Consider the following 22333-nt stretch of genomic DNA (forward strand, 5'->3'; position numbering starts at 1 on the left):
AGGGCTGAAAAAGTCGATACTATCATATAAACTGTACTACGGTATACTAAAATGTTCATAAGTATCGTGACATATTGTGATATTGCAGTGGTACCGATATATCGTGAAACACTACAACAGACATTAGAAACAATACGTTCCATTACTTGAGTCACATTAGTTAACATCATTTAAACTAACGTTCTACATTACCGTGGACATTATTGCATCACAATACCAGGCAGCCAATGAGCTTTGGGTTTTACCAGTCAAATTGCCAGGATTAGAGGTTCCAAGCCCTTTTGTTTTCATTCTATTTCTGTGTGCTGCTGCATTGTGGGAAGTGTGTGTGTGTGTGTGCTGCTGCATTGTGGGAAGTGTGTGTGTGTGTGTGCTGCTGCATTGTGGGAAGTGTGTGTGTGTGTGTGTGTGTGTGCTGCTGCATTGTGGGAAGTGTGTGTGTGTGTGTGTGCTGCTGCATTGTGGGAAGTGTGTGTGTGTGCTGCTGCATTGTGGGAAGTGTGTGTGTGTGTGTGTGTGTGTGTATCTTTTTCTTTCCTTTAACATGCTCCAGTCATAGCAGACCGGCAGACGGCGGTTTTTCACAGAACGAGGAACAACCTAAGAGTGACGATACAGTGCGGGGAAGCCTATGACCCTCTCGTCAGGTTTCCATGGTAGCGCCTAATTCAAGGAAGCTATGTTGTTTACCTTTCAGCCGCAGTAAACTGTATCGTCACGGCTACTGTTTGAAGACCACGTTGGAAACAAGTGTTTTAATAAAAAAATTTAAAAAATGTATTAAAACAAATTATTATTATTTATTTTTTACCCAAATAAATTCTGTTAAATTAAACCAATCAGTATCCAGGATCCAAACAATCTGTTTTATAATAATGTCATCTTCAGTGTGGAGAAATCTAGTAGGAACCCAGGGTCTAAGGTCGTGGAAAAGGGGAAAGTTGGTTGTTATGACCATAGCATTAGAATGAATGTGTGGGATGATGACAGTCATTGCTGAGCAGACAGCTGAAAGACAGTGGAAGCATAAGACATTGACTTCCTGTAAGGTACGGACACTGACTTCCTGTAAGGTACGGACACTGACTTCCTGAAAGGTACGGACACTGACTTCCTGAAAGGTACGGACACTGACTTCCTGAAAGGTACGGACACTGACTTCCTGTAAGGTACGGACACTGACTTCCTGAAAGGTACGGACACTGACTTCCTGAAAGGTACGGACACTGACTTCCTGAAAGGTACGGACACTGACTTCCTGAAAGGTACGGACACTGACTTCCTGTAAGGTACGGACACTGACTTCCTGAAAGGTACGGACACTGACTTCCTGAAAGGTACGGACACTGACTTCCTGAAAGGTACGGACACTGACTTCCTGTAAGGTACGGACACTGACTTCCTGTAAGGTACGGACACTGACTTCCTGTATGGACTGCATGACATGTCAAAATAAACAAACAAGGAAGCTAGGGGCTATATTCAATGTGGGGGACAAAATTGAGGCTATGATTAAGAAGTTGGAGCTCTTCTCTGTCTGCATTAACAAGAGGACTGGCCACCCCACATATGCTCTCTCTAATTCTCTCTTTCTTTCTCTCTCTCTCGGAGGACCTGAGCCCTAGGACTACCTGACATGATGACTCCTTGCTGTCCCCAGTCCACCTGACTGTGCTGCTGCTCCAGTTTCAACTGTTCTGCCTTATTATTATTCGACCATGCTGGTCATTTATGAACATTTGAACATCTTGGCCATGTTCTGTTATAATCTCCACCCGGCACAGCCAGAAGAGGACTGGCCACCCCTCATAGCCTGGTTCCTCTCTAGGTTTCTTCCTAGGTTCTGGCCTTTCTAGGGAGTTTTTCCTAGCCACCGTGCTTCTACACCTGCATTGCTTGTTGTTTGGGGTTTTAGACTGGGTTTCTGTACAGCACTTTGAGATATCAGCTGATGTACGAAGGGCTATATAGATACATTTGATTTGATTTGACAACACAGGTCTTTCCATCATTGTATGATTTTTTTGTGTAAATGAACTCAAACTTACGGACAATGTCAAATGTGATATTGTGAAGCACCTGAGTGAGGTGGGTGAGCAAACAGACGACACAAACAACTGGATTCGTTATCCCTTTCATGCCCTGCCTCCAGTCCACCTACCGATATCTGAACAAGAGAGACTCATCGAAATCGCTACAAGCGGTTCTGTGAAAATGTTTATTTAAAATCTCTTAGCCAGATTTCTGGATTTGGCTGTGCTCAGAGTATTCTGCCTTGGCAAATCATGCTGTTAAGACACTGATGCTCTTTGCAACCACGTACCTATGCGAGAGTGGATTCTCGGCCCTCATGAAAACTAAATACAGGCACAGACTGTGTGTGGACAATGATTTAAGACTGAGACTCTCTCCAATACAACCCAACATTGCAGAGTTATGTGCATCATTTCAAGCACACCCTTCTCATTAACTTGTGAGTTATTCTCAATTTTTGATGAACAAATAAGGTTTTATATGTAAGATGGTTAAATAAAGAGCAAAATTATTGATTATTATTATATTGTAAGAGCTCTTTGTCACTTCCCACGAGCCGGATTGTGACAAAAACTCACTCATTCTTATGTTTAATAAATGTGTTGTATAGAGTGTGTGTGGCAGGCTTACAATGATGGCAAAAAACAATATTTGAGAGTGCGCTGACCCTGGTGCTAGAGGGGGTACGGCAGCTGGAGGTTGAATGTTTGAAGGGGTACGGGACTATAAAACGTTTGGGAATCACTGGTCTGTGGTACAGAAACAGCAGGTGTCCTGTGATTTCAGGCATCCATCTGATCCTGTTGTGATGATTTGATCTGATTGATTACCTGTGATGAAGTCCTCGTAGTTTACAGCTCTCCGTAAGCATCATGGTCACCTGCACCTCAGATGCATGGTCTAACGAACGAGAGAAGAGAGTGAAAGAGAGAAGGAAGGACAAAAAAGGAGAAGACGAGAGACTCAAGTTTAGTCGTAGAAATTCCACAAGAGCATAAATCTGGGGATGCGTTGCAGTTTTTAAAGAACACTCAAAACTTAAGTTTTGGAAAGCAACCCCAGAGAAAAACAGTCCGTAGATAACTGGTGTAAGAGCCGTCTAAACCTTCTTGGCCAAGCTGAGCCATGAACATTCCTCCTGACCAAATCAAACACAATATCATTTATTTTGTATTTTTTTAAAGGTCATGTCACGGTCTAACAGCCCTCTTGACAACACCATTCTATATTCTCCTAGAACAGCACCAGTCAGTGCTTTCCTGTGAGCGTTTATATCATCTTTAGTTGGAAACAGTGAGACGCTCGATTGACCCTTGCCAACCTGCACAGAAGCCCAAGACCTGGGTTCTATCAGTATTTACAATCTTTCAATACATTTCCCAATTGGCTCTAGTCTGCCTGAAGTGTCAGAGGGGCGGGGTTTGAACCCACATTCTATTGGTTCCATTGTGCCGGCTAAGTTCAATAAAGCCCAGATAAAAGTATTTGAAATGATTTTGAATACTATTCGAACCCATATCTGCAGAAGGTCGTGCTAAATCTGGGAGAGAGGGAGTGGTCCTCTTTGGAAGCAGGCTTCCTGCCCTCGGGGTCTGCCGGGAGGAAGAGGACAAAGCAGGACCCGGGTATGGTTGGCATGGGGGTGGGCACATTGTTCATGGTCTGGTACCCACCCTGGATAAACATGGAATTGCTAGAGGAGCTAGAGGGCAAAGGTCAGCTGGGAGGGACACGTGAACCTGAGAACGTCTGTGGGAAAGAGAGACTGTGTGGACTGTGGTTTTAACTGGTTACCTGTTCTTCAACCTGCCACGTGCTCACTGTACGGGGCAGTGGCGCACCGCAAAACATACACTTGTGCATTGATAACATTTTTCTGGCACCTTGAATCACGCAACCCCCTGCCCTTTGTTGAGTTTTCGAGAGGAGTCAAGTGGTCAAAGAGGTGAGAGCTTGCCTTACCCCATCTAACCCTGACTCATAGCCTTGGGTTAACCTTGTGGTCTAATTTAATAGGTATTAATAGGTATAAGAGAATAGCCCAACTAAGAGCTGTTTTCTCAGCATCACCAGCAGATACAATGCAGACCACTCACATGCTGAGGAAAGAATGAGATAAGGCGAAATGTGTTTGGTGGGAAATTCAAACCATCAGCTAGTATATAGAGGTAAGACAGACATAGACAGGGGAATGAATGGGTTGCAGACAGTGATGAGGGAATGAATGACTGCGTACCTTTTACAGTCTTCACAAAGCACTGCTTCTCCTTGGCCGGGTCCTTCTCGTCCAACAGAACACCATGGAAAATGCGGCCAAACGTTCCTGTGAAAGAACAGCACATCTTTTATTAGAGGAAAAGTGCCTCTATAAATGTCTCACTACTGGTGTCCCCCAGGGCCCTGTAATAGGCCCTCTCCTGTTCTCACTACTGGTGTCCTCCTGTTCTCTCTACTGGTGTCCCCCAGGGCCCTGTAATAGGCCCTCTCCTGTTCTCACTACTGGTGTCCCCAGGGCCCTGTACTAGGCCCTCTCCTGTTCTCACTACTGGTGTCCCCCAGGGCTCTGCACTAGGTCCTCTATATTGTCCTAAACTAATACCCTATACAGAAATGTTATGGTACGTTGGCTCAAAAAAAAGCCCAATTTATAAAGTCCCATTTTTACCACATTCTTGTCATGAAAAGCCTTTTTATATCTCTCGTGCACATGCCTGAAATTTTAGGAGTGGAAGTAGACATGAGCCGATGTGCTTAGGTCTATTTTTATAAATCCATTGAATGAACACCATCACAAAGAAATTATTAATTTGTTTTAGGCAGGTCCTAAGAAACAGAAGACTAATAAATGTATTTTCAAAAGAATAGACTGGCATATTTGGTGTGCAGCCTATATGCTAAACGGCTGAGCCGTGCGCATTAAAGCAATAGTTATTTTATTCATTAAACACACTTAGGCTACCCTGATCAAAATCAACACATTTTTTATAGTAAGCTAAGAATTTAATTTCAACGAAACAGGACAAAATAACCCCCCCCCAAACAACTTGTGTCAAGGCGACACGTGGAATCGCTGTCATATAAAGCTACTTTAGAAAACAGAACCCAAGCTCATGCTTTTCTGATCCACGTTTCAATCCCTTTCCTACCCTCACTCCCCTTTGTTAGGGAACAGGCGTAGGGTCTTACATTGAAGGTCTCTTCATCATGATATTGATAGAAAATAACAGCAATCTATATTTTTTAAAAACAGGTGAGTTTCGTGTTCATATTTCACAACCTCCACAGACTTTAGGTGTTGCCTTTACACGATCGAGCAAAAATAATAGACTTGATTTAGGCTAGATTACAGCACGCTAAATGTTTCTGATCGGTGATAGATGAGCAAACGAATAGATGAGCTATACCACCTCTTATTTGTCCAGGCAGAGAATTAACCAAATATACAGACGGAGATTCAGGGAAACAAAAATCACATTGATTGATTAAGACGAGTTACATGTCTTTTTGTCAGGAGTAGGGTACTTAGCAAAAGTAATCAACTTGTATTGATGACAAAATATTCTGATCAGTGATAATGAATGACCCAACTAGACAAGATGATCACGAGAAACACTCACCTCAATGTAGCTAACATTTATACAGCCTGATTTGTAGCCTAATCAATATCCAAATGGGAGATTTAATCTGACATAGATTGATTTATCGAGCCGAGTTCCCACGGTTATCTCGAAGCAGAGCGGTTATCTCAAAGCAGCGCGGTTATCTCAAAGCAGCACGGTTATCTCAAAGCAGCACGGTTATCTCAAAGCAGCACGGTTATCTCGAAGCAGCACGGTTATCTCGAAGCAGCACGGTTATCTCGAAGCAGCACGGTTATCTCAAAGCAGCACGGTTATCTCAAAGCAGCACGGTTATCTCGAAGCAGCACGGTTATCTCGAAGCAGCACGGTTATCTCAAAGCAGCGCGAAACAGTGCTGAAATATACGGAATAAAAATATTAAAAAGGCAACATGCAACAATTTCAAAGATTTTACAGAGTTACAGTACATAAGGAAATCTGTCAATTTAAATTAATTTATTAAGCTCTAATCTATGGATTTCACATGACTGGGCAGGGGTGCAGCCATGGGAGGGCCAATGAGGGCAGGGGTGCAGCCATGGGAGGGCCAATGAGGGCAGGGGTGCAGCCATGGGAGGGCCAATGAGGGCAGGGGTGCAGCCATGGGAGGGCCAATGAGGGCAGGGGTGCAGCCATGGGAGGGCCAATGAGGGCAGGGGTGCAGCCATGGGAGGGCCAATGAGGGCAGGGGTGCCACCATGGGAGGGCCAATGAGGGCAGGGGTGCAGCCATGGGAGGGCCAATGAGGGCAGGGGTGCAGCCATGGGAGGGCCAATGAGGGCAGGGGTGCAGCCATGGGAGGGCCAATGAGGGCAGGGGTGCCACCATGGGAGGGCCAATGAGGGCAGGGGTGCAGCCATGGGAGGGCCAATGAGGGCAGGGGTGCAGCCATGGGAGGGCCAATGAGGGCAGGGGTGCAGCCATGGGAGGGCCAATGAGGGCAGGGGTGCCACCATGGGAGGGCCAATGAGGGCAGGGGTGCAGCCATGGGAGGGCCAATGAGGGCAGGGGTGCAGCCATGGGAGGGCCAATGAGGGCAGGGGTGCAGCCATGGGAGGGCCAATGAGGGCAGGGGTGCAGCATGGGAGGGCCAATGAGGGCAGGGGTGCCACCATGGGAGGGCCAATGAGGGCAGGGGTGCAGCCATGGGAGGGCCAATGAGGGCAGGGGTGCAGCCATGGGAGGGCCAATGAGGGCAGGGGTGCAGCCATGGGAGGGCCAATGAGGGCAGGGGTGCAGCCATGGGAGGGCATAGTCCCACTCACTGGGGAGCCAGGCCCAGCCAATTAGAATGCGTTTTTCACCCACAGGTCAAGAAGCCCAATGTGGAGGTCCTGGACTGGCGTGGTTACACGTGGTCTGCGGTTGTGAGACCGGTTGGAAGTACTGTCAAATTCTCTCAAATGAGAATAAGTAGTACAGTACGTCCACGATTCGATTATTTGGCAACAGCTCTGGTGGACATTCCTGCCATCAGGACACACCCTCAAAAGTTGAGACATAGGCTGTACTGTGTTGTGTGACAAAACAGTCCATTTTAGAGGAGCCATATATTGTCCCCAGCACAAGGTGCACCTGTTTAATGATCATGCTGTTTACATCAGCTTATTGATATGGCACAACTGTCATGTGGATGGATGATCGTGGCAAAGACAAAATGCTCACCAAGAGGGATGGAAACAAATGTGTGCTCAATTTGAGAGAAATAAGCATTTGTTCGTATGAAACATTTCTGGGCTATTTTCATTTGGTTTCATCAGACCAGAGAATCTTGTTTCTCATGGTCCGAGTCCTTTATGTGCCTTTTACTGAGGAGTGGCTTCCGTCTGGCCACTCTACCATAAAGGCCTGGTCGGTTGAGTGCTGCAGAGATGGTTGTCCTTCTGGAAGGTTCTCCCATCACCACAGAGGAATTCTGGAGCTCTGTCAGAGTGATACACAGGATACACAGTATTCTCTTCTCTGAGGATACACAACAGATAAACAGTATTCTCTTCTCTGTGGATACACAGATACACAATATTCTCTTCTCTGTGGATACACAGTATTCTCTTCTCTGTGGATACACAACAGAAACACAGCATTCTCTTCTCTGTGGATACACAACAGAAACACAGCATTCTCTTCTCTGTGGATACACAACAGAAACACAGTGTTCTCTTCTCTGTGGATACACAACAGAAACACAGTGTTCTCTTCTCTGTGGATACACAACAGAAACACAGTATTCTCTTCTCTGTGGATACACAACAGAAACACAGTATTCTCTTCTCTGTGGATACACAACAGAAACACAGTATTCTCTTCTCTGTGGATACACAGTGTTCTCTTCTCTGTGGATACACAACAGAAACACAGTGTTCTCTTCTCTGTGGATACACAACAGAAACACAGTGTTCTCTTCTCTGTGGATACACAACAGAAACACAGTGTTCTCTTCTCTGTGCATACACAACAGAAACACAATGTTCTCTTCTCTGTGGATACACAACAGATACACAGTATTCTCTTCTCTGTGGATACACAACAGAAACACAGTGTTCTCTTCTCTGTGCATACACAACAGAAACACAGTGTTCTCTTCTCTGTGCATACACAACAGATACACAGTATTCTCTTCTCTGTGGATACACAACAGAAACACAGTATTCTCTTTGTGGATACACAACAGAAACACAGTGTTCTCTTCTCTGTGCATACACAACAGATACACAGTATTCTCTTCTCTGTGGATACACAACAGAAACACAGTATTCTCTTCTCTGTGGATACACAGTATTCTCTTCTCTGTGGATACACAGTATTCTCTTCTCTGTGGATACACAACAGAAACACAGTGTTCTCTTCTCTGTGGATACACAACAGAAACACAGTGTTCTCTTCTCTGTGATGTCATCAGAAGAGAGAGACCACTGCTTGCCTAGAAGTGAGTAACACAGTGTTCTCTTCTCTGTGATGTCATCAGAAGAGAGAGAGACCACTGCTTGCCTAGAAGTGAGTAACACAGTGAAGGTGTCGTCAGCGTCTCTGCACTATAAAACAATGTTTGTGTGACAAAGTTCAGACCAAAAAAGGTCTTCGCCAGGACATCACATACAGACCTTGTAATGAATGGTGTTTATTAGGAAATGGAAGTTTTGTTTTCAACAATGTGTGTGTTCAAACTTTCAGTTGTTTCACAACAAGGTAAAACAATAACATGTATTCATCAGGGATGAATCAGACTCCACTTTTACGCTGCTGCTACTCTCTGTTTTGATCTAAACATAGTCACTTTAATAACTCTACCTACAGGTACATATTACCTCAATTACCTCGACTAACCAGTGCCCACACACATTGACTCTGTAGCGTAATACCCTGTATATAGCCTCCACATTGACTCTGTACCGTAATACCCTGTATATAGCCTCCACATTGGCTCTGTACCGTAACACCCTGTATATAGCCTCCACATTGACTCTGTACCGTAATACCCTGTATATAGCCTCCACATTGACTCTGTACCGTAACACCCTGTATATAGCCTCCACATTGACTCTGTAGCGTAATACCCTGTATATAGCCTCCACATTGACTCTGTACCGTAATACCCTGTATATAGCCTCCACATTGACTCTGTACCGTAACACCCTGTATATAGCCTCCACATTGACTCTGTAGCGTAATACCCTGTATATAGCCTCCACATTGACTCTGTACCGGTACCCCCTGTATATAGCCTCCACATTGACTCTGTACCGGTACCCCCTGTATATAGCCTCCACATTGACTCTGTACCGTAACACCCTGTATATAGCCTCCACATTGACTCTGTACCGGTATCCCCTGTATATAGCCTCCACATTGACTCTGTACCGGTATCCCCTGTATATAGCCTCCACATTGACTCTGTACCGGTACCCCCTGTATATAGCCTCCACATTGACTCTGTACCGTAACACCCTGTATATAGCCTCCACATTGACTCTGTACCGGTATCCCCTGTATATAGCCTCCACATTGACTCTGTTTTTTTATTTATTTTTATTTCACCTTTATTTAACCAGGTAAGCAAGTTGAGAACAAGTTCTCATTTACAATTGCGACCTGGCCAAGATAAAGCAAAGCAGTTCGACACATACAACGACACAGAGTTACACATGGAGTAAAACAAACATACAGTCAATAATACAGTAAAAAAAAACAAGTCTATATACAATGTGAGCAAATTAGGTGAGAAGGGAGGTAAAGGCAAAAAAGGCCATGGTGGCAAAGTAAATACAATATAGCAAGTAAAACACTGGAATGGTAGTATTGCAATGGAAGAATGTGCAAAGTAGAAATAAAAATAATGGGGTGCAAAGGAGCAAAATAAATAAATAAATTAAATACAGTTGGGAAAGAGGTAGTTGTTTGGGCTAAATTATAGGTGGGCTATGTACAGGTGCAGTAATCTGTAAGATGCTCTGACAGTTGGTGCTTAAAGCTAGTGAGGGAGATAAGTGTTTCCAATTTAAGAGATTTTTGTAGTTCGTTCCAGTCATTGGCAGCAGAGAACTGGAAGGAGAGGCGGCCAAAGAAAGAATTGGTTTTGGGGTGACTAGAGAGATATACCTGCTGGAGCGTGTGCTACAGGTGGGAGATGCTATGGTGACCAGCGAGCTGAGATAAGGGGGACTTTACCTAGCAGGGTCTTGTAGATGACATGGAGCCAGTGGGTTTGGCGACGAGTATGAAGCGAGGGCCAGCCAACGAGAGCGTACAGGTCGCAATGGTGGGTAGTATATGGGGCTTTGGTGACAAAACGGATAGCACTGTGATAGACTGCATCCAATTTGTTGAGTAGGGTATTGGAGGCTATTTTGTAAATGACATCGCCAAAGTCGAGGATTGGTAGGATGGTCAATTTTACAAGGGTATGTTTGGCAGCATGAGTGAAGGATGCTTTGTTGCGAAATAGGAAGCCAATTCTAGATTTAACTTTGGATTGGAGATGTTTGATATGGGTCTGGAAGGAGAGTCTACAGTCTAACCAGACACCTAAGTATTTGTAGTTGTCCACGTATTCTAAGTCAGAGCCGTCCAGAGTAGTGATGTTGGACAGGCGGGTAGGTGCAGGTAGCGATCGGTTGAAGAGCATGCATTTAGTTTTACTTGTATTTAAGAGCAATTGGAGGCCACGGAAGGAGAGTTGTATGGCATTGAAGCTTGCCTGGAGGGTTGTTAACACAGTGTCCAAAGAAGGGCCGGAAGTATACAGAATGGTGTCGTCTGCGTAGAGGTGGATCAGAGACTCACTAGCAGCAAGAGCGACCTCATTGATGTATACAGAGGAGAGAGTCGGTCCAAGAATTGAACCCTGTGGCACCCCCATAGAGACTGCCAGAGGTCCGGACAGCAGACCCTCCGATTTGACACACTGAACTCTATCAGAGAAGTAGTTGGTGAACCAGGCGAGGCAATCATTTGAGAAACCAAGGCTGTCGAGTCTGCCGATGAGGATGTGGTGGTTGACAGAGTCGAAAGCCTTGGCCAGATCAATGAATACGGCTGCACAGTAATGTTTCTTATCGATGGCGGTTAAGATATCGTTTAGGACCTTGAGCGTGGCTGAGGTGCACCCATGACCAGCTCTGAAACCAGATTGCATAGCAGAGAAGGTATGGTGAGATTCGAAATGGTCGGTAATCTGTTTGTTGACTTGGCTTTCAAGACCTTAGAAAGGCATGGTAGGATAGATATAGGTCTGTAGCAGTTTGGGTCAAGAGTGTCCCCCCTTTGAAGAGGGGGATGACCGCAGCTGCTTTCCAATCTTTGGGAATCTCAGATGACACGAAAGAGAGGTTGAACAGGCTAGTAATAGGGGTGGCAACAATTTCGGCAGATAATTTTAGAAAGAAAGGGTCCAGATTGTCTAGCCCGGCTGATTTGTAGGGGTCCAGATTTTTCAGCTCTTTCAGAACTTCAGCTGAATGGATTTGGGAGAAGGAGAAATGGGGAAGGCTTGGGCGAGTTGCTGTTGGGGTGCAGTGCTGTTGACCGGGGTAAGAGTTGCCAGGTGGAAAGCATGGCCAGCCGTAGAAAAATGCTTATTGAAATTCTCAATTATGGTGGATTTATCAGTGGTGACAGTGTTTCCTATCTTCAGTGCAGTGGGCAGCTGGGAGGAGGTGTTCTTATTCTCCATGGACTTTACAGTGTCCCAGAACTTTTTAGAGTTAGTGTTGCAGGAAGCAAATTTATGCTTGAAAAAGCTAGCCTTGGCTTTTCTAACTGCCTGTGTATAACGGTTTCTAGCTTCCCTGAACAGCTGCATATCACGGGGCTGTTCGATGCTAATGCAGAACGCCATAGGATGTTTTTGTGTTGGTTAAGGGCAGTCAGGTCTGGGGAGAACCAAGGGCTATATCTGTTCCTGGTTCTAATTTTCTTGAATGGGGCATGTTTATTTAAGATTGTTAGGAAGGCATTTAAAAAAAATATCCAGGCATCCTCTACTGACGGGATGAGATCAATATCCTTCCAGGACACCCCGGCCAGGTCGATTAGAAAGGCCTGCTCGCTGAAGTGTTTCAGGGAGCGTTTTACAGTGATGATGGAGGTCGTTTGACCGCTGACCCATTACGGATGCAGGCAATGAGGCAGTGATCGCTGAGATCTTGGTTGAAGACAGCAGAGGTGTATTTAGAGGGGAAGTTGGTTAGGATGATATCTATGAGGGTGCCCGTGTTTAAGGCTTTGGGGGGGTACCTGGTAGGTTCATTGATAATTTGTGTGAGATTGAGGGCATCAAGTTTAGATTGTAGGATGGCTGGGGTGTTAAGCATGTTCCAGTTTAGGTCGCCTAGCAGCACGAGCTCTGAAGATAGATGGGGGGTGTACCGGTACCCCCTGTATATAGCCTCCACATTGACTCTGTACCGGTACCCCCTGTATATAGCCTCCACATTGACTCTGTACCGGTACCCCCTGTATATAGCCTCCACATTGACTCTACCGTAATACCCTGTATATAGCCTCCACATTGACTCTCTACCGTAATACCCTGTATATAGCCTCCACATTGACTCTGTACCGTAACACCCTGTATATAGTCTCCACATTGACTCTGTACCGGTACCCCCTGTATATAGCCTCCACATTGACTCTGTACCGTTACCCCCTGTATATAGCCTCCACATTGACTCTGTACCGGTACCCCCTGTATATAGCCTCCACATTGACTCTGTACCGGTACCCCCTGTATATAGCCTCCACATTGACTCTGTACCGTAACACCCTGTATATAGCCTCCACATTGACTCTGTACCGTAATACCCTGTATATAGCCTCCACATTGACTCTGTACTGCAACACCCTGTATATAACCTCCACATTGACTCTGTACCGTAATACCCTGTATATAGCCTCCACATTGACTCTGTACTGCAACACCCTGTATATAACCTCCACATTGACTCTGTACTGCAACACCCTGTATATAGCCTCCACATTGACTCTGTACCGGTACCCCCTGTATATAGCCTCCACATTGACTCTGTACCGGTATCCCCTGTATATAGCCTCCACATTGACTCTGTACTGTAACACCCTGTATATAGCCTCCACATTGACTCTGTACCGTAACACCCTGTATATAGTCTCCACATTGACTCTGTACCGGTACCCCCTGTATATAGCCTCCACATTGACTCTGTACCGTTACCCCCTGTATATAGCCTCCACATTGACTCTGTACCGGTACCCCCTGTATATAGCCTCCACATTGACTCTGTACCGTAACACCCTGTATATAGCCTCCACATTGACTCTGTTCCGTAACACCCTGTATATAGCCTCCACATTGACTCTGTACTGTAATACCCTGTATATAGCCTCCAAATTGACTCTCTACCATAACACCCTGTATATAGCCTCCACATTGACTCTCTACCGTAACACCCTGTATATAGCCTCCACATTGTACTGGTACCCCCTGTATATAGTCTCCACATTGACTCTGTACCTGTACCCCCTGTATATAGCCTCCACATCCCTGTATATATATCTTATAACATTTGATTATATGCCCTTCCTAACTGGCACCCTACATAGTGCATAACACTATATAGGGAATAGGGGCTCTAGTCTAAAGTAGTGCACTATATAGGGAATAGGGCTCTGGTCTAAAGTAGTGCACTATATAGGGAATAGGGGCTCTGGTCTAAAGTAGTGCACTATATAGGGAATAGGGCCCTGGTCTAAAGTAGTGCACTATGGAGGGAATAGGGTTCTGGTCTAAAGTAGTGCACTATATAGGGAATAGGGCTCTGGTCTAAAGTAGTGCACTATATAGGGAATAGGGCTCTGGTCTAAAGTAGTGCACTATGGAGGGAATAGGGCTCTGGTCTAAAGTAGTGCACTATATAGGGAATAGGGCCCTGGTCTAAAGTAGTGCACTATGGAGGGAATAGGGCTCTGGTCTAAAGTAGTGCACTATATAGGGAATAGGGCTCTGGTCTAAAGTAGTGCACTATATAGGGAATAGGGCTCTGGTCTAAAGTAGTGCACTATATAGGGAATAGGGCTCTGGTCTAAAGTAGTGCACTATATAGGGAATAGGGGTTCTGGTCTAAAGTAGTGCACTATACAGGGAATAGGGCTCTGGTCTAAAGTAGTGCACTATATAGGGAATAGGGCCCTGGTCTAAAGTAGTGCACTATATAGGGAATAGGGCTCTGGTCTAAAGTAGTGCACTATATAGGGAATAGGGTGCCATTTGGGACGTACAACACACACCTTGGCTGGTGTTAGTAGGAAACGGGAGCTGGTGGTTGGACAGTTTGTTCTGCCGTCTCTAGTTTCACAACATGTTCAGCCCATTACACCAGAAATAATGGTTTGGGTCAGAGCATTTATTCCCCTGTAGAGAACAACGGATCTAAATGGACAAGTTGTACCATTTAGCTCAACGTGTGTGTGTGTGTGTGTGTGGGGTTCATAAAGTAGACTTATTCCAGCAGAAATTCAAAATAGATTTTTTCCCTCACCCGTCTACACACAATTCCCCATAACGACAAAGTGCTAACATTATTTTTAGACATTTAAGCAAATATATCGAAAATTAAATACAGAAATCTCTCATTTACATAAGTACCCCTTGAGTCAATACTTTGTCTAAGATCTTTCCACACCTGGATTGTATAACATTTGCCCATTATTCTTCTCTAAATTCTTTAAGCTCTGCCAAATTGGCTGTTGATCATTGCTAGACAAACCTTTTCTGGCCTTGCCATAGCTGAACAGTAACTTGGCCTCAGGAACATTCACTGTCTCCTTGGTAAACAACTCCAGTGTATAGTTGGCCATGTGTTTTAGGTTATTGTCCTGCTGAAAGGTGAATTCTTCTTCCAGAGTCTTGTGGAAAACAGACAACCAGGTTTTCCCTCAATGATTTTGCCTGCGCTCAACTCCATTCCATTTGAGTTTTTTATCCTGATAAACTCTGCAGTCCTCAACCATTACAAGCCAAGTGGTTAGAGCATTGGACTAGTAACCGGAAGGTTACTGTGTGTGTGTGTGGTGTGTGCATAGCATTACCTTTGTGTGTGTGTGTGGTGTGTGTATAGTGTTACCTTTGTGCCGAACATGTGTGTGTGTATAGCATTACCTTCGTGCAGGACATGTGTGTGTGGATAGCATTACCTTCGTGCAGGACATGTGTGTGTGGATAGCGTTACCTTCGTGTGTGTCTGTGTGGTGTGTCTATAGTGTTACCTTCGTGCAGAACGTGTGTGTGTGTATAGCATTACCTTCATGCAGGATATGTGTGTGTGTGTATAGCATTACCTTCGTGCAGGACGTGTGTGTATATATAGCGTTACCTTCGTTGAGGACCTGTGTGTGTATATAGCGTTACCTTCGTTGAGGACGTGTGTGTGTATATATAGCGCTACCTTCGTGCAGGACGTGTGTGTGTGTGTGTGGCGTGTGCATAGCGTTACCTTCGTGCAGGACGTGTTTGTGTGTATAGCATTACCTTCGTGCAGGACGTGTGTGTGTGCATAGCGTTACCTTCGTGCAGGACGTGTGTGTGTGTATAGCATTACCTTCGTGCAGGACATGTGTGTGTGTGTGTATAGCGTTACCTTCGTGCAGGACGTGTGTGTGTGTGTGTATAGCGTTACCTTCGTTGAGGACGTGTGTGTATATAGCATTACCTTCGTGCAGGACGTGTGTGTGTGTGTATAGCGTTACCTTCGTGCAGATCGTGTGTGTGTGTATATAGCGTTACCTTCGTGCAGGACGTGTGTGTGTGTGTATAGCGTTACCTTCGTGCAGAACGTGTGTGTGTGTATATAGCGTTACCTTCGTGCAGAACGTGTGTGTGTGTATATAGCGTTACCTTCGTGCAGAACGTGTGTGTGTGTATATAGCGTTACCTTCGTGCAGAACGTGTGTGTGTGTATATAGCGTTACCTTCGTGCAGAACGTGTGTGTGTGTATATAGCGTTACCTTCGTGCAGAACGTGTGTGTGTGTGGTGTGTATATAGCGTTACCTTCGTGCAGAACGTGTGTGTGTGTGTATAGTGTTACCTTCGTGCAGGACGTCCCGTAGAGTGACTCTCAGTCTGGAGATGGAGATGTCTTTGACCTTGGCTTTGGCTTCCAGCAGGCTAACACTTCTCAGGTCGTTCTTCTCAATACGTAGTGACGGGTAGCCTAGGAGAGAGAAATACATATATATATATAAAGTTGAAGTTAGAAGGTTACATACACCTTCGCCAAATACAACTCAGTTTTTCACAATTCCTGACATGTAATCCTAGTAAAAAAAAAACTGTTTTAGGTCAGTTGGGATCACCACTTTAATAGTAGAGAGAATTATTTATTTCAGCTTTTATTTCTTTCATCACATTCCCAGTGTGTCAGAAGTTTTCATACACTCAATTAGTATTTGGTAGGATTGCCTTTAAATTGTTTAATTTGGGTCAAAACATTTTGGGTAGCCTTCCACAAGCTTCCCACAATAAGTTGGGTGAATTTTGGCCCATTCCTCCTGATGGTGTAACTGAGTCAGGTTTGTAGGCCTCCTTGCTCGCACACACTTTTTCATTTATACCCACAAATTTTCTATAGGATTGAGGTCATGGCTTTGTGATGGCCACTCCAATACCTTGACTTTGTTGTCCTTGGGGTCATTGTCCATTTCGAAGACCCATTTGCGACCAAGCATTAACTTCCTGATTGATATCTTGAGATGTTGCTTCAATATATTCACATAATTTTCCTTCCTCATAAGGCCATCTATTTTATGAAGTGCACCAGTCCCTCCTGTAGCAAAGCACCCACACAACATGATGCTGCCACCCCCGTGCTTCACGGTTGGGATGGTGTTCTTCGGCTTGCAAGCCTCCCCCTTTTTCCTACAAACATAGCGATGGTCATTATGGCCAAACAGTTCTATTTTTGTTTCATCAGACCAGAGGACATTTCTCCAAAAAGTACGATCTTTGTCCCCAGTCTGGCTCTTTTTATGGCGGTTTTGGAGCAGTGGCTTCTTCCTTGCTGAGCGGCCTTTCAGGCTATGTCGATATAGGACTCGTTTTACTGTGGATATAGATACTTTTGTACCTGTTTCCTCCAGCATCTTCCCAAGGTCCTTTGCTGTTGTTCTGGGAATGATTTGCACTTTTCGCACCAAAGTTCATCTCTACGAGACAGAACGTGCCTCCTTCCTGAGCGTTATAACGGCTGCGTTGGCCCAATGTTGTTTATATTTGCGTACTATTGTTTGTACAGATGAACGTGGTAAACTTCTGACCCACTGGAATTGTGATATGGTGAATTATAAGTAAAATAATCTGTCTGTAAACAATTGTTGGAAAATTGACTTGTGTCATGCACAAAGTACACGTCCTAACCGACTTGCCAAAACTATAGTTTGTTAACATGAAATTTGTGGAGTGGTTGAAAAATGAGTTTTAATGACTCCAACCTAAGTGTATGTAAACTTCCCACTTCATCTGTACATATACAGACATACATTAAGTCAGTTAGCGTGAGTGAGTTTGAATTAGACCCACACCGTTAGAACAAATTTCAGCATTCAGCTCAAAGAGTTTATAAAAACCATGTCTAGGACTGTATCAGCCCTTAAAACCGACTGCAATAGAAATCAGCCTATAAACTAACTGCAACAGAAATCAGCCTGTAAACTAACTGCAATAGAAATCAGCCTGTAAACTAACTGCAATAGAAATCAGCCTGTAAACTAACTGCAATAGAAATCAGCCTGTAAACTAACTGCAATAGAAATCAGCCTGTAAACTAACTGCAACAGAAATCAGCCTGTAAACTAACTGCAATAGAAATCAGCCTGTAAACTAACTGCAATAGAAATTAGCCTGTAAACTAACTGCAATAGAAATCAGCCTGTAAACTAACTGCAATAGAAATCAGCCTGTAAACTAACTGCAATAGAAATCAGCCTGTAAACTAACTACAATAGAAATCAGCCTGTAAACTAACTGCAATAGAAATCAGCCTGTAAACTAACTGCAATAGAAATCAGCCTGTAAACTAACTGCAATAGAAATCAGCCTGTAAACTAACTACAATAGAAATCAGCCTGTAAACTAACTACAATAGAAATTAGCCTGTAAACTAACTACAATAGAAATCAGCCTGTAAACTAACTGCAATAGAAATCAGCCTGTAAACTAACTGCAGCCAATCAAAAGAAGAGAAAGGCAATCAGGTTGATTGGCTGCGTCTCATCTCATACGGTTCAGCGGTATTACAACACCCTGTTTCATAACATAACAGCTCAGCACACAGACATTACAGTACGTTCACATTTGACAGCAATCAGTGCACTAACTAAAGTAATAATACTAGTAATTAAGAACATTCAAATGCCATAACAATGACATCAGCTCCCCACCGCAGGGATATAACTACACAACCCTTTCTGTAACACTGTATCCCTCCGCTGTGTACACAACATGTCAACGATGACAAATAACACATTACGGTATCCCAATGTTATACAACGGGTGGGTCTAATCCTGGATGCTGATTGGTTAAAACCGCATTCCAGACGGACTCTATTCAAACAGTTAACACCGGCTAAGACGCTGAAATGCCTATTTACTCTGTTCCATCTGACCGCGCAGTCCACTGTCTCATCAGCCCAGCCAGGCAATTTATAAACTTTATCTCTACTCTAACTCTAACCATTGCTAAAGACTGGTTAACCATTGATACAGACTGGAACAGAGAAGACAGGCTGGTTAACCATTTATAAAGACTGGAACAGAGAAGACAGACTGGTTAACCATTGATAAAAACTGGTTAACCATTGATAAAGACTGGAACAGAGAAGACAGGCTGGTTAACCAGTGATAAAGACTGGAACAGAGAAGACAGGCTGGTTAACCATTGATAAAGACTGGAACAGAGAAGACAGGCTGGTTAACCAGTGATACAGACTGGAACAGAGAAGACAGGCTGGTTAACCATTTATAAAGACTGGTTAACCATTGATAAAGACTGGAACAGAGAAGACAGGCTGGTTAACCATTTATAAAGACTGGTTAACCATTGATAAAGACTGGAACAGAGAAGACAGACTGGTTAACCATTGATAAAGACTGGAACAGAGAAGACAGGCTGGTTAACCAGTGATACAGACTGGAACAGAGAAGACAGGCTGGTTAACCATTTATAAAGACTGGTTAACCATTGATAAAGACTGGAACAGAGAAGACAGGCTGGTTAACCATTGATAAAGACTGGAACAGAGAAGACAGACTGGTTAACCATTGATAAAGACTGGTTAACCATTGATAAAGACTGGAACAGAGAAGACAGACTGGTTAACCAGTGATAAAGACTGGAACAGAGAAGACAGGCTGGTTAACAATTTATAAAGACTGGAACAGAGAAGACAGGCTGGTTAACCAGTGATACAGACTGGAACAGAGAAGACAGGCTGGTTAACCATTTATAAAGACTGGTTAACCATTGATAAAGACTGGAACAGAGAAGACAGACTGTTAACCATTGATAAAGACTGGAACAGAGAAGACAGACTGGTTAACCATTGATAAAGACTGGAACAGAGAAGACAGGCTGGTTAACCAGTGATACAGACTGGAACAGAGAAGACAGGCTGGTTAACCATTTATAAAGACTGGTTAACCATTGATAAAGACTGGAACAGAGAAGACAGGCTGGTTAACCATTTATAAAGACTGGTTAACCATTGATAAAGACTGGAACAGAGAAGACAGGCTGGTTAACCATTGATAAAGACTGGAACAGAGAAGACAGACTGGTTAACCATTTATAAAGACTGGTTAACCATTGATAAAGACTGGAACAGAGAAGACAGGCTGGTTAACCATTTATAAAGACTGGTTAACCATTGATAAAGACTGGAACAGAGAAGACAGGCTGGTTAACCATTGATAAAGACTGGAACAGAGAAGACAGCCTGGTTAACCAGTGATAAAGACTGGAACAGAGAAGACAGACTGGTTAACCATTGATAAAGACTGGTTAACCATTTATAAAGACTGGAACAGAGAAGACAGGCTGGTTAACCATTGATAAAGACTGGAACAGAGAAGACAGACTGGTTAACCGTTTATAAAGACTGGAACAGAGACGACAGGCTGGTTAACCATTGATAAAGACTGGTTAACCAGTGGGCGAAGCGAGACTCAAACCAAAGACAGATTAAAACAGAAGGGGAGTGGGGGCCTCTCGAGTGGCGCAGCTGTCTAAGGCTCCGCATCACAGTGCTCGAGGCGTTATAACAGACCCGGGTTCGATTCCGGGCGGTGTTGCAGCCGGCCGTGACCGGGAGACCCATGAGGTGGCGCACAATTGGACTATGGGAGGAGTTCGGCCGGCTGGGGTGTCCTTGTCCCGTTGCGCTCTAGCGACTCCTTGTGGCACGCTGACCACATTCGCCAACTGAACAGCGTTTCCTCTGACACATTGATGCGGCTGGCTTCCGGGTTAAGCATGCAGTGTGTCAAGAAGCAGTGCGGCTTTGCAGGGTGATGTTTAGGAGGACACACTGCTCTCGACCTTCGCCCCTCCTGAGTCACGAGTCACAGCGATGGGACAAGACTGTAACTACCAATTGGATATCACGGAAAAACAGAAGGTGAGTTGACCAATCAGACTGGCGTTAAAGCTACAATCAATGTTTTGAGAACAGCAGCAGAAACTAATGGGAACGCAGAAACCAATTAGACTATCATTCATCTAAATGACCAAAAAATGCATGGAAATATCCCAGACTGCATGTTTTAAGAACCACTAGCAAAAAAAACTTCACTCTAAGCAGGGACAGCTGGAATGTAATTACACCAGTCCAGGACAAGCTGAACTAAGCTAAGCCCCAGGGATCCATGAGGATGAAAATGTCCTGCATGCTAGAGAACATCCATCCTATTCAATGGTTTATCTTTATATATATATATATAAAAATAAAACACTGCTCAAAAAAATAAAGGGAACACTTAAACAACATAATGTAACTCCAAGTCAATCACACTTCTGTGAAATCAAACTGTCCACTTAGGAAGCAACACTGATTGACAATAAATTTCACATGCTGTTGTGCAAATGGAATAGACAACAGGTGGAAATTATAGGCAATTAGCAAGACACCCCCAATAAAGGAGTGGTTCTCCAGGTGGGGATCACAGACCACTTCTCAGTTCCTATGCTTCCTGGCTGATGTTTTGGTCACTTTTGAATGCTGGCGGTGCTTTCACTCTAGTGGTAGCATGAAACAGAGTCTACAACCCACACAAGTGGCTCAGGTAGTGCAGCTCATCCAGGATGGCACATCAATGCGAGCTGTGGCTAGAAGGTTTGCTGTGTCTGTCAGAGTAGTGTCCAGAGCATGGAGGCGCTACCAGGAGACAGGCCAGTACATCAGGAGACGTGGAGGAGGCCGTAGGAGGGCAACAACCCAGCAGCAGGACCGCTACCTCCGCCTTTGTGCAAGGAGGAGCAGGAGGAGCACTGCCAGAGCCCTGCAAAATAACCTCCAGCAGGCCACAAATGGGCATGTGTCTGCTCAAACGGTCAGAAACAGACTCCATGAGGGTGGTATGAGGGCCCGACGTCCACAGGTGAGAGTTGTGCTTACAGCCCAACACCGTGCAGGACGTTTGGCATTTGCCAGAGAACACAAAGACTGGCAAATTCACCACTGGCGCCCTGTGCTCTTCACAGATGAAAGCAGGTTCACACTGAGCACATGTGACAGACGCGACAGTCTGGAGACAGCGTGGAGAACGTTCTGCTGCCTGCAACATCCTCCAGCATGACCGGTTTGGCGGTGGGTCAGTCATGGTGTGGGGTGGCATTTCTTTGGGGGGGCTGCACAGCCCTCCATGTGCTCGTCAGAGGTAGCCTGACTACCATTAGGTACCGAGATGAGATCCTCAGACCCCTTGTGAGACCATATGCTGGTGTGGTTGGCCCTGGGTTCCTCCTAATGCAAGACAATGCTAGACCTCATGTGGCTGGAGTGTGTCAGTAGTTCCTGGAAGAGGAAGGCGTTGATGCTATGGACTGGTCCGCCCGTTCTCCAGACCTGAATCCAATTGAGCACATCATGTCTCGCTCCATCCACCACAGACTGTCCAGGAGTTGGTGGATGCTTTAGTCCAGGTCTGGGAGGAGA

At 44.7% G+C, this 22333-nt stretch overlaps 1 protein-coding gene across 2 annotated transcripts in view; it reads right to left on the bottom strand.

Moving 5' to 3' along the window:
- LOC135564482 (tyrosine-protein kinase RYK-like) overlaps positions 1 to 22333 on the bottom strand; it is a 159998-nt gene that overhangs the window by 38850 nt on the left and 98815 nt on the right. For both annotated transcript variants that reach the window (XM_065009493.1, XM_065009492.1), the window contains 3 exons: positions 16213 to 16338; positions 4271 to 4357; positions 2865 to 2934 (listed from right to left, as the gene is read on the bottom strand). In XM_065009493.1, coding sequence (XP_064865565.1) covers positions 2865 to 2934; positions 4271 to 4357; positions 16213 to 16338 — 283 coding nt within the window. The remainder of the gene's footprint in view (positions 1 to 2864; positions 2935 to 4270; positions 4358 to 16212; positions 16339 to 22333) is intronic.

The sequence above is a fragment of the Oncorhynchus nerka genome, linkage group LG25 (genome assembly GCF_034236695.1).
Source record: "Oncorhynchus nerka isolate Pitt River linkage group LG25, Oner_Uvic_2.0, whole genome shotgun sequence".
NCBI lineage: Eukaryota > Metazoa > Chordata > Actinopteri > Salmoniformes > Salmonidae > Oncorhynchus > Oncorhynchus nerka.